The 11512-nt window shown below is 35.7% G+C and overlaps 1 protein-coding gene across 1 annotated transcript; it reads right to left on the reverse strand.

The window, feature by feature from the left end:
* Positions 1-4666: 4666 nt before the first annotated feature.
* On the reverse strand, positions 4667-10570 carry LOC140163155 (neuronal acetylcholine receptor subunit alpha-9-like). The gene is made up of 6 exons (XM_072186538.1): positions 10518-10570; positions 9047-9118; positions 7323-7462; positions 6718-6762; positions 5556-5665; positions 4667-4898 (listed from the first exon to the last, which is right to left on the reverse strand). Exons 1-6 carry the CDS (start codon positions 10540-10542, stop codon positions 4667-4669), a joined length of 624 nt encoding a protein of 207 aa, XP_072042639.1. The 5' UTR covers positions 10543-10570.
* Between the last annotated feature and the right edge of the window lie 942 nt (positions 10571-11512).

Genomic DNA, 11512 nt, shown 5'->3' on the forward strand with positions numbered 1-11512 from the left:
TTTTTAATGTTCCTGTGAAATCACTGAAAGGGCCTTTAATACGTCTGATTCCACAGAAAAAATTCAAAATGGCGTCCAAAATTATGTCATTTTACATCAAATATCTGATTAAAGAAACGAGCTTAAATAGCTCTTCTTTGTTTGCTTTGGCTAAATCCTGGTCAAGTGTTGGGATTTAACAATTAACAATGAGAGGACATTCCTGAACCTCGTTGACTTGGGTATGATTTGAAATGACCGCCAATTATGACTGTTTGATATTTGTTACCAGTAGGTATATCACCCCAAAAATAAGCGCAGCAGAAACATGTTATTTGACGCCTTTAATTGAATCATCGTTATGAATGCTTCAAAAAACAAAAAACAGAATTGAAATCGGATAATGCAAAGTGATGTAACGTCAACTTGAAGATACCCGGAAATCGGGTGAAAACCTGCCACAAATTGCTATAAATGGCAAAATGGTAATTTTTGGGATTTGTAATGCTTATTCGTTCACTTACTTGAAAAAGTAGCATTGATTTAAGTATCACAGATTAATTGCATATCTTTCTGGACTTCGTTAAAGAAAACAAGATTAAAAAATCTCTCCTCGAATAAATGTAATAAATCCACCAAATATACAATTTTAGCCATTTTGACCAATCTGCAGACAAATAAAAGCTTAAAAAATGACTAAGTCCAGCTAATTAATATGCAAAAATAATGCCAACAGAGAACCGTACATGATATGAGGATGCGGTTTTTTTTTCACACATAAGTACCCAAAGTTCTTTCATTTGGTAACAAAAAAAACACAAAAAGTCATTAATTATGCAAATTAGCTAATTACATCTAATTATATATTTATGCCATTCTTATGTTAATTAGGCATATGTAATTTTTACTTTTTTCAATGTTTTATTTATGTTTTATTCATACAGCATGATTTTGTCAAATATGAACCTGCTGTGATGTTGAATAAAGAAACTGCAGTTAAGTGCCTAAGTGCACCGAGTTTTCAATTGGTATAGGGAAGTGTTTCACTCATTGTCCAAGGAAAAAAAATACATGATAACAAACACTGGTATTTCAGACCGGTGGTACTAGGTCCTCCATTTCGAGAGACATATATTTATTGATTTATGGACGATCTAAAACAATTCATAAAACAGGTCTTAACTCTTAAACTAGGCAGTGTTTAATTTCGGCGGAGTTGATAGTGATTTAGGAAATGTTTCACCTACCATATATTAAAAAGACAAATTATTGTGATCAATGAAACATAACGAGGAAATCGTTTTTTGACATGTATGTTTTCAAAATTGGCCAACTTTGATCCGCGCGCTTTTTGATTCACTGTTATGTATGCGTGCACAGTATGACAGAATTATTGTGCAGCCACTGTGACATACCTATTACCAGCCATGTGCAAAAATAGACATAACATATGTAGCACTGAAATAAGGTACCTTTTGCTGAAGAAGAAGTTCAACAAAACCATGTGATGCGATCAAGCAAAATTAGTCGGAACTCGGAAATATTAAATTTTCAGATTCTTATAGCATAGTAAAAACATTAACAAAGCTGCATTTTGCAGAAAATCCCATTGAAATTGAACAACCAGTTCCAAAGATATCAGCAATTAAAGACTTTGCAAAACAGCAGGAAACAAAAGGAAATATTTCCTTTGCTTGGCTATATCTCAAAATCAATATTTCCGAGTTCCGACTGATTTTACTTGATCGCCTCACATATGTGACCGTACAGCACGAATGAGCCGTAAATGTCCTCAATTGTATTCCGAGTTATAGTGTAAAATGGGCATGAAGGTCGTATTCATAGGTATTTCAATTTGGTGCTACGTGTATCTCATTAAATGAGGTACACGTAGCACCAAATTGAGGTACCAATGAATACGACCTTCATGCCCATTTTACACTGTAACTCGGAATACAATTGAGGACATTTACGGCTCATTCGTGCTGTACGGTCACATATTATATTCTAAACAGGAAATAAAACAAAATTGACCGGTGGCCGACTTTACGAGCGTCTCGTGGTGGACGGTCACAAAGTACATACATTATTGTTTTGAAATATTGCATTCTTAACATTTGTTTAACATGAATGAATAATATGCAGAGCAACTCCGGGGTGGCAAAGGAAAAGCAATAATTGCATGTATAGTAGCTGTAATAACAACAGTGACCAGGTAAAAATTACCCTCAGATATCGACCCACCCGAGAACGTTTTTAATAGAAATGGGCAGATTTTGTTTTTGGGTGGTATTATTCGTATTAGTAGGGACAAATTACATACATTAATTTATAATAAAAATACATGTAAGAACAATATTTGATTGAAATAGTTTAAGAAAAATCTAATAATATACATTGTAAAATAACATTGCACTCTTAACATGTATAACAATAATACGGTATCCAGCACAAATCTGGGTAGCAAAGGAAAACCACTAATTATCTATTAAAAAGATCAACAACAACAACAACAACAACAAAAACACCAGTTAGTCCTGGTCCGAAACGGTGACAAATTACTACTATGACACTCCTTCTTGACACTTGTGTGATTGGTTTTGGCCCTCCTATCAGAGGGTGTCAAATTTGTAAATTTCAGGTGCATCACTATACGATAAATAGTGCCGACCCAGGATTGTTCTGCAGGCACGTTTATGAATGGCCTCAATTTATTTACGCTGTTTAGCTGAAATACCCGAATGCCACACCACATTAGTGTACTCAAGAATGGGCCTGACATATCCACTATACGCGACATTGACCTCTTGGGTCTTGGGTGGAAATCCAAAGCGTTTTAGGGTTCGTAGCATAAACAAACGGGAAATTTTTCAACATAGTGTCCATCTGGACATTCCATTTAAGGTTCTTCTGTTGCCATAACCTCAGTGATGTAAGATAGTGGTTGCGGGCCCAATTCTTAAGTCACGATGCTGTGGTAATAGAAAAAGCAATCTGCAAAGCTTTCCACTTGGGATTCAATCTCTGGTGGCTGTCACTAGTCCACTCTGACATGACTGAGAAATGATCAAGATCAGCCTGAAGTGAACTAGTTCAACCACCAGAATTCACAGGTACTGCAACCATTTTCAGCCACTGATTAGTTTCAAAAAATAGTTTTCCAGTACGTCCTTCATATGTTCACAACCACCGTTCTGTGAACAGTTTCCATGAATTGTTTAGTATCTCCATTTCATGTTCATATTCTCGCGCACTTCCTATAACAATTATTGTAAGCAGAGCGCCGGTGATAACAACAGTGGCTGTGGAAAATATTACCAACAGATATCTATCTACAACGAGAGCCACTAACTTCCAATCGTAGCGATTCCTTCTCTCGTGCTCCATTTGGTCATCAAAAATGTTTGATGACAGCTTCTCACTTTCCGTGTCAGCAGGCTTCGTTTCGAAGTGATGAGGGCTTGCCTTGATAGCGTGCAGGCACACAAGGCGTGGTAATTTCTGCAATAATAACCAATCCACCCATCCTGGAACTGGTCTCCGGGAGATACCATTCATGTGTATCACAAGGATGGTTCCAACAACAGATGAACTCACTATTGCTATCATTGATAAAAAGAAAGAGCCTGAAGGAAAGCAAGCAATAAAAAAATATATTTTCACCTGTGTGCAAGATGAATTTCAAAAGATTCGTGAATTCTAATTCATGGTGGTAGTTTTAGCAAATGGTATGATTTACATTTTAATTTATATGCATATTGTATTATGATCTTACGCAAAATCCCAATTTCAAATTTCAAAACGCATGACAATTGATGCGAATGCAGAGTTTACGATAACGGGAATTTCCTTCTATTGATAACCTTCAAACATGTTGGAGTTTAGGCAGTTTAAAAATATTGTTTCATACAAAACGTTTTTAAACGTTTTCATAACCTATATATAATCCGGCATTTAATGTTATCAAAACGTTTTTACCTAAACCAAAACCCAAAAATATTACTTGTTTAAAACGTTTTTAAAGTTGATTAAGTGAAAAGGAAGGACTAAGTTGACTACCTACCAATAATAGGTGATTCTGCACCACTTGGAGGCATATTATCAGAAATGATCTGCTGAAATACAACTAGAGCCAGTAGGTTGGTGATGCATAGTGTCACTTTTTCCCCGCTATCAGGTGGAAGGTAAAATACCATAAGTGACAGAACCGAAAGAAGAAAGACTGGGATGATCAGATATTTGATGTAAAAACCTGGTCGCCGTTTAAATATCAGCCGGTATTGGACTTCGTAGAAAGGAAAGTCGCAACATGAAAAATACGTTGTCATTTGTTTCTTGTTAGTGGCGACCATGTCCCATACGCCGTTCTCCACGTATCTGGATCGATGAAATATGAATTATTGGAAGCATTTCAGAATGAAACGGTAATCAGTGTTTGGATTTAAAACTTGTATTTTGGTCAAACCTAGTATTAAGAAATATTGAAAACGGTCCAAATGTGCCACGATGCGGAAAGTGTTAATGTAAGGGTTTTTTTTCTCATAATAGCACGAAAAAGTCGCACTCATAGTGACGTCATTTGGATACTAGTGTCACTGGGTACTAAATAAGTCAATTAATTAACAACCATGCCGATTAAAAAATGACACAAAACGCCTCAGAATCTTTCATAATGCACTTTGTAAACTTACCTGTTTTGATTAGCATCTTTTCCGGTCTCTGGTATTAGCTCAAGTTCTTTACCAGTATATCCAAATGAACCAAACGTCATATCACACACCTGAATATCATAGGGAAACCACGTGACTCGTATAGCGCAACCACTAACGAACATAGTTGTAACAAACCACGTGAGGTGGCCTGTTGATGTAACGTATACTACTGTGTCTGACTTGAATCTTTGGAAGGACAAGTCAACGCTGAAAAAGGAAGAAAAGGCAATTGTATAGTACCTGAAGACATCAACATATTTATATGATCACATCACAGAGATTTGATTCCCTCCAACCATGGCAATTGAAGAACCATCCCAAACAGACAGTGAGTCGCCAACAAGGACTCGTGGAATTGAGTATTGTGCCGCCATACATGGTGCCGGATATAAATGCGACAGGCCATGCATTCACAAAAATATATCTTTGATAATGATAATGAAAAGTTTTATAATGTAATATATTGTACCTCATCATCGTTAAGTTAGACATGTCCATTTGAAATACACTAGAATTAACAGCATAATAAGGCAATTTGGGATCCACTCGTGAAAACAATATTTTGCCACATCCTCATTTGTCTATCCTGCTTTTTTGTGACATGTTATACAGACTGTATCAAAATGATTGGTACCCATCAATTTTGATGTTTATTGAAAAGCCTACCTCTTCCACATGCAACATTCGATACTCCAGAATGTGTAGTTTATGACTTGTTATTTGAATCTTCAAATTATTTAGATCTATTGTTTAATTTGTATGTGTCCGACTCGTCCATTATCATTAAATCTTATGCATATCAACCATTTGATACAGCTAACAGATAACTAATTGCTACTTCAATCATTTATATTTGAGACTTACTTTTCGTAAAATGTTATATCTGGTTTCCAAACTGAGTCTGAAGGCAGATAAATATCACTGGTTCCATTGTATTCAGCGGGATCCCATGTTAGAAACTCGTCGGTCCAAACCTAATATGTGAACAGAACATATTCGTTGATAAATACAAACTACACGAGTTTATTTAAAATAACATTTATTTATATTTTATCAAAATCCAGTGGTGTAAGAGGTTACAATATTAACATTAATGATAAACAAAAAACGTTTACTTAAAATAACGTTAATGTCTATTTTATCAAATTACAGAGGCGTAAATAAAATTTACAAAATTAAACAACATTTTCGATGCGCTGTACAGCAGATAAAAAGAGCAAAAGTAATCAGATTTGCTAAGTTAAAATACAGCAAGATAATAATATCCTTTATCCAATGCACAAGAAATCATCATTTAAAAACATTATATACAACAATATGATTTATAAAATACATGTACATTGTCATATTAAAAGTGTAAACATAACATTGTACAAGGCAAATAAGAGAATTAATATTATATTGCTAGTAATGAAAACAAAACAATGCTAAATGCATATAATATTAACTAAATGAATTTTAATTCAGGTACGGTAGTGGCATTGCAAATGGAGGCCGGTAAGTATTACTGCATGACATGGGGCATTAATTGACTTCTCAGTAGTCCATTTGGTCAACGTGCATTCTCTAGCTATTATATTTACACATAACCCCGATTTGTATTAATTTGTACACAATTGAAAATTTTTCCAAATCTGATATTTTCACCGTCCGTACTCCATCTGTTTGATGGCGTCCTATTTTTAATTTTGGGTTTCGCGGTCAATAAACCGGTAGATCCCAAAATCAGACTTGTCCAATAAATAAGCCCTCATTATATATATCCCGCGATACGTTGCTTCCAAATACTTTACTTGTGATAAATATGATACATTTCTATAATTACGAGTTCAACTGAAATCGTTCTTCATAATTAAGAGTCTGTGTTGACGAGCGTGATTGTTGCAGGAGGACCATATTCTGATTATCTAACAGGAGTTCAATTTTATATTTGGTAATCCTTCATGTATGTCCGTGTCTGGCTTTGAAAATAGTATCTTAAAAATAAAAGGAAATGCGCAGCTCTGATTGCATTTTATATACTTACAAGTTTAAACCAGGTGTCCATGACGAAATACTGATTTTTGATATCCTGCAATCAAATGAAACAGAGAATGAATTTTTAAACCACAGTCATGGCAGGACACATTATTAAATCAGTTTACATTATGAATTTCTTAGTTTGAAATAGCAGGTTATAATTATGTGAAATGAAAATTTGGTTCAGGAATGAAAACATATGTTTTTCCAAATCAAATCTTCGATCGTACAAAGTCCATTTTCCATTTTGTTGATCGAATAATAGTTTTCCTATAATAAGAAGCCCATGTTATAGCAGGCGTATGATATGACCATAAAGAATAATGCACTACACTACCACGCAACAAGTGTCGATACATGCAGCATTCTTATAATAAACCAAATATAACACACACGTTCGAAATATGGGGGATAAAAACAAGAATTTATAATTAACAGGATTATCTAGATAATGCAAAGTAATTTGTTTTCAAATGTAATCAAAGAAATACGACATTGATTCAAGAGGTAAATACGATTGTTGTTCCGTGACGTAGTTTCAATTTATCGTCTACCATTGTTTTCTTTCCTGTGCAATTCATTATGGTTAAGTAACTTTCACGTAATACCTACCATTTCGACAAGATTGTTGAACAGTGGACGAACTGTAACCTTGGTTGTCGTAGAGGTGTCTTTCACTGGCCTGATGACCACATCTCCATAACTCGACATCAAGTGATTTCTTAACTGCTGATGAGGTGATCCCTCACAATCTAAGAAATAAAGATTATGGAAAACACTTTCACTAAAATCCACAGTCTAATTAAACTATAGAAGGTAAGCTTAATACGAAGATTTTCAATTGCGATTTTCTAGAAATGCGTGTTTTTCTAGATCAGTATGTGATGCGTCCGAAGATATGCAATGCAATAGTTTGTGAAATATTTGTTATGTATTACATGTCTCTGGTATGTGTGGTCTATTCAAAAATAAAATGACCATCTGCAACCACGGGGGGCACTCCAACTTTGGAGGTATACGCGTATGTAGGGCTGTTAAGACCCCCTTTTTCAGCATCGCTGTCACCCAAAGACCCCATATTTTTTATGAACACATGCTCTGTCACCCGAAGACCCCCTATTTTTCCATTTGATATGTCACCCAAAAACCCTTACAAGTTCAATTTGAACAGCAACTTTCATTTATCACTGATTTTGTTACTTATTTTGAAAAAACAATGAAATTTGAAGCCATTTATAACTAGAAATTCGATTTTCGAGGTTTTTGCGGCGCTGTTTCGGCTCCCACCCAAAGAAAAAAGGACATGTTCTCACCCCATGACCCCATATTTTTTACATTTTGCTCTCACCGAATGCCAAAAATCATGCTCTCACCCAATGACCCCATATTGTTTACATTTTGCTCTCACCGAATGCCCCTTAGTGCGACAGTGCCAGCCCTACACCCATATCCATTTCATATTGAAGTGCCCCCCCCCCGGGTCTGTAACATAGGTGCGGGGTCAATGGGTAGAAAGCTTTCTTAAAGAAAATAGTTTTCTTCAGCTTCATGATAAAAATCAAAGTATGAAGGCTCTACCTTTGGTAGGTTACATCTGATTCAGATCCCACAAAGCTTCGATTTGTCAGTATCATCCAACTGCTTATCTGCTTATTATATTATTAACTGATTTTGGTAGGCTGGATCATACCCTTAGGGACGCACCAATAGATATCATTGGGACCTGGGTATCTTTTAAAAAAATTTTGTCTAGCCATTAGAGAAAAAAAGATTTGGCGTGTATTATGAAAACAATTTATGAAAGGCAATTTATTTATTTATTTATTTATTTATTTATTTATTTATTTATTTATTTATTTATTTATTTATTTATAATAGTTAAATTTTCACCAAAAAAAACCAACAAAAAACAAAACAAAAACACCCAAAAACAACAACAACAACAACAACAACAACAAAAAACCCATCAAAATTGAAAAATGTCTTTTCACAATTCTTTTTAATTTATCCCATTCAGGAAAGTCGTATCATTAACCGGGTTGGTCGTACTTTAACAAAAATGGGTTAATTAATCTGAATATAAATGACCAATTTCGTTGATTAGAATTTTACTTCGGGTACGCATTAGACAACCAGCAAAACGGCCATTTATTTATACTTATATGGGTGTATCTAACCTAACCATATTAAACTCTGATATCTACGAAGGTGATGTTTTGAGAGGAGCATATCCACGTCTGTCTATAGCTATATATGAATATATCACATCAAAGTTTTCTTGGTTCACCTACTGTTACAGGAAAACAGTAGAATGAGGTTCATAATTCACCACTTACCTGGAATGTGAGACAAAATGAAGAAGGTCAATTTAAACATTGATGAAATATTTGTTACTCCTAGTAAGGCATCTGGAAAAGTATATGAGCAAAAGTACTTTGTAAAAGAGTACATAATAAATCGATAAATATATATAAATAAGTAGATAGACTTTTAATATCACTACGGGTCGACCGTTGCAACGATTCTGGCACTTGCTAGTGTCGGTTATAAGCCTAATTATTCATAAGCTTAAAATTAATACAAGCTCTGATTTTGGCGAAGAGTGAAGAGTGTCAGGTTCTTCGATTGCCAACGAAGTACCTCGGAAGGACCGCTTGAATGAAAATAGAATGAAGATGCGCATTTTAGATGAAGACAACTGAAACTCATTTGATGTCATGACAGTATCAGCAGCTGGAGAGGGAGGGTTCCCGGGACAAAAGAGCTCAACCCACCACCACCCGTCCCAAGTCGCGGACAGTGGCAGCAGACTGAGAGAACTGACAACATGATGTACGTGTAATATAAGACTGACCTTCATCAATAGTCAGGCAGAGCTGATGATCATAAAAATGGGGGACAGAATGGTCAAAAGATACAAAAACAAAAAATGCTTAGATTGTGTTAAAAACCACATCAATGTATTCGCCAGGTCATGACAATTCAGGAAAAGTATACTTTGACCTGTTGACTATCTGCGAGGTACCGTTTGTGAGGTAATAGGGAAAAAGGTCAAATATCAAATTTTTGAGACCCACAAAAAGGGTCAAAATGTAAAAAATGATGTATTGGTGTAGTTTTAATAGCAATCTAAGCACTTTTGACATTTCCCACATGTAAACTTTGACCCCTAATTTAAATGGGTTCCATATCTTTAAGGCATATTAGTATTCTAAAATGAATCATAGTACCCCAAACAATTTACATGCAGTGGCGGCGCTCGGGAAAGGCGGGCATTTGCCCCCTCCATATTTTTCTTGCCCCCCCAGTTTTGAGGCAACCCCCCTAAATTACCGAAATTTCAATTTTTTGCGGCACTGTTCCGCAAAATTTGTCAATTTTGCTCCCCCCTGAAATTCACTTTGCCCTCCCTCGAAAAAAATTCCTGGTGCCGCCACTGTTTACATGCCTTGTTCTTTTGTCCACTCTGTCCCCTTGATTTGGTCATACCCTGTCTGACACCCGGCCATGGTTTTCATGATAAACCGCTAAATATTTAATGTAATTTAAATTTTTCATATTTTATGCAACAATGAGCTTTGAATTATGATTTATTTCTCTTTCTTTGAAAACGAATACACACAGCCAATTGTTCACATTTCAAAGTTATTACTCTACTGTGGTAGTAATATATCGCTGAATAATATACGGGTGTCAGTACAGAGATATATGCCATGCAATGCATTCAAAAATGATAATTGAAAAGAAAAGGTATCAAATCAACCTTAAGTAAACCAAATAATAATCCACGAAGTATGAATTTCTTACCTTTATTGTTGAACATTGATGCCATCCTTGCTTATAACACCGATATGATAGAGTATCGTATTCCGAATAAAAGTATTTAATGGGCATTTAATACAATATGCCCAGTAATTCCAATTTAATAGGAAGACCTTTTATCAGTAGATCTTTTACCTGGTGTTTTAAATCATGAAGCTAAAAGCACTTTGTTTCCATTTGAACAAGTCAATCAGTGATGGATGATCAGCTCAAATAAAGAAATAAAAAAAATGCTTTTAGTCTTTCCACGCCCATGCACGATCAACTTAAATGACTAATAAACCAATGGACGTTTAGAACTGATAGTAGAGGTAAAGGTAAAGGTAAAGGAGGCGAACCTGTATATAAACGGAGTGCCCATCTCTCTTTCATTGGCGATTGGGCCAGACTCCTCCATGTAATGTTGCTGTAGGGGGGGGGGGGTCGCTACACCTGCTCCACAGCGAGTCTGTTACCTTCCCAGCATTAAAGAATGTCGGTACCCATTCATACACCTGGGTGGAGAGGTGTAATCGAGATAAAGTACCTTACTCAAGGGCACAACACGATGGCGTCGACGGGGCTCGAACCCGTAACCTTCCGATTACGAGTTGGCGCCCGTTCCGCTCGGCCACCGTGCTCTCGCTGATAGTAAAAAGTAATGATAAATCATAATACACAGTAGTTTTCTTTCAAGTGATATAAACAGTTCTTAACAAAAACATTCACTAGAATGTACATTTTGAAAACAAATTTTAGAACTTTTGGCGTGACCGTGAGCCATTAGCATAATAATAGCATATGATTAGTTTCATGCAATGCTTATGCAAGAGGCTCATCAATCTCTACGTGGATGCAGTTATTGTGAAGTAATAAAAGCAATGGACAGAACAGATTGACGAAATTAATTAAATTTGTACTCAGTTGATTGACAGAGCGAGTGTTAAGGTTAGGTTTATGTATAGGGTGAGGGTTAGAGTAAGTGTAGGTTGTTTCGGCAA

Source organism: Amphiura filiformis, chromosome 1 (assembly GCF_039555335.1).
Source record: "Amphiura filiformis chromosome 1, Afil_fr2py, whole genome shotgun sequence".
NCBI classification, from domain to species: Eukaryota; Metazoa; Echinodermata; class Ophiuroidea; order Amphilepidida; family Amphiuridae; genus Amphiura; species Amphiura filiformis.

What these genes read in the sequence shown, in the direction of transcription:
- LOC140163155 (XM_072186538.1), bottom strand. Translation starts at nt 10,542, where the DNA reads ATGGCATCAATGTTCAACAATAAAG. An exon ending in TCAACAATCTTGTCGAAATG is followed by an intron (nt 6,763 to 7,322) that starts GTAGGTATTACG and finishes ATTTGATTGCAG; the next exon opens with GATATCAAAAATCAGTATTT. An exon ending in GATATAACATTTTACGAAAA is followed by an intron (nt 4,899 to 5,555) that starts GTAAGTCTCAAA and finishes TTCCTTTTTCAG; the next exon opens with CGTTGACTTGTCCTTCCAAA.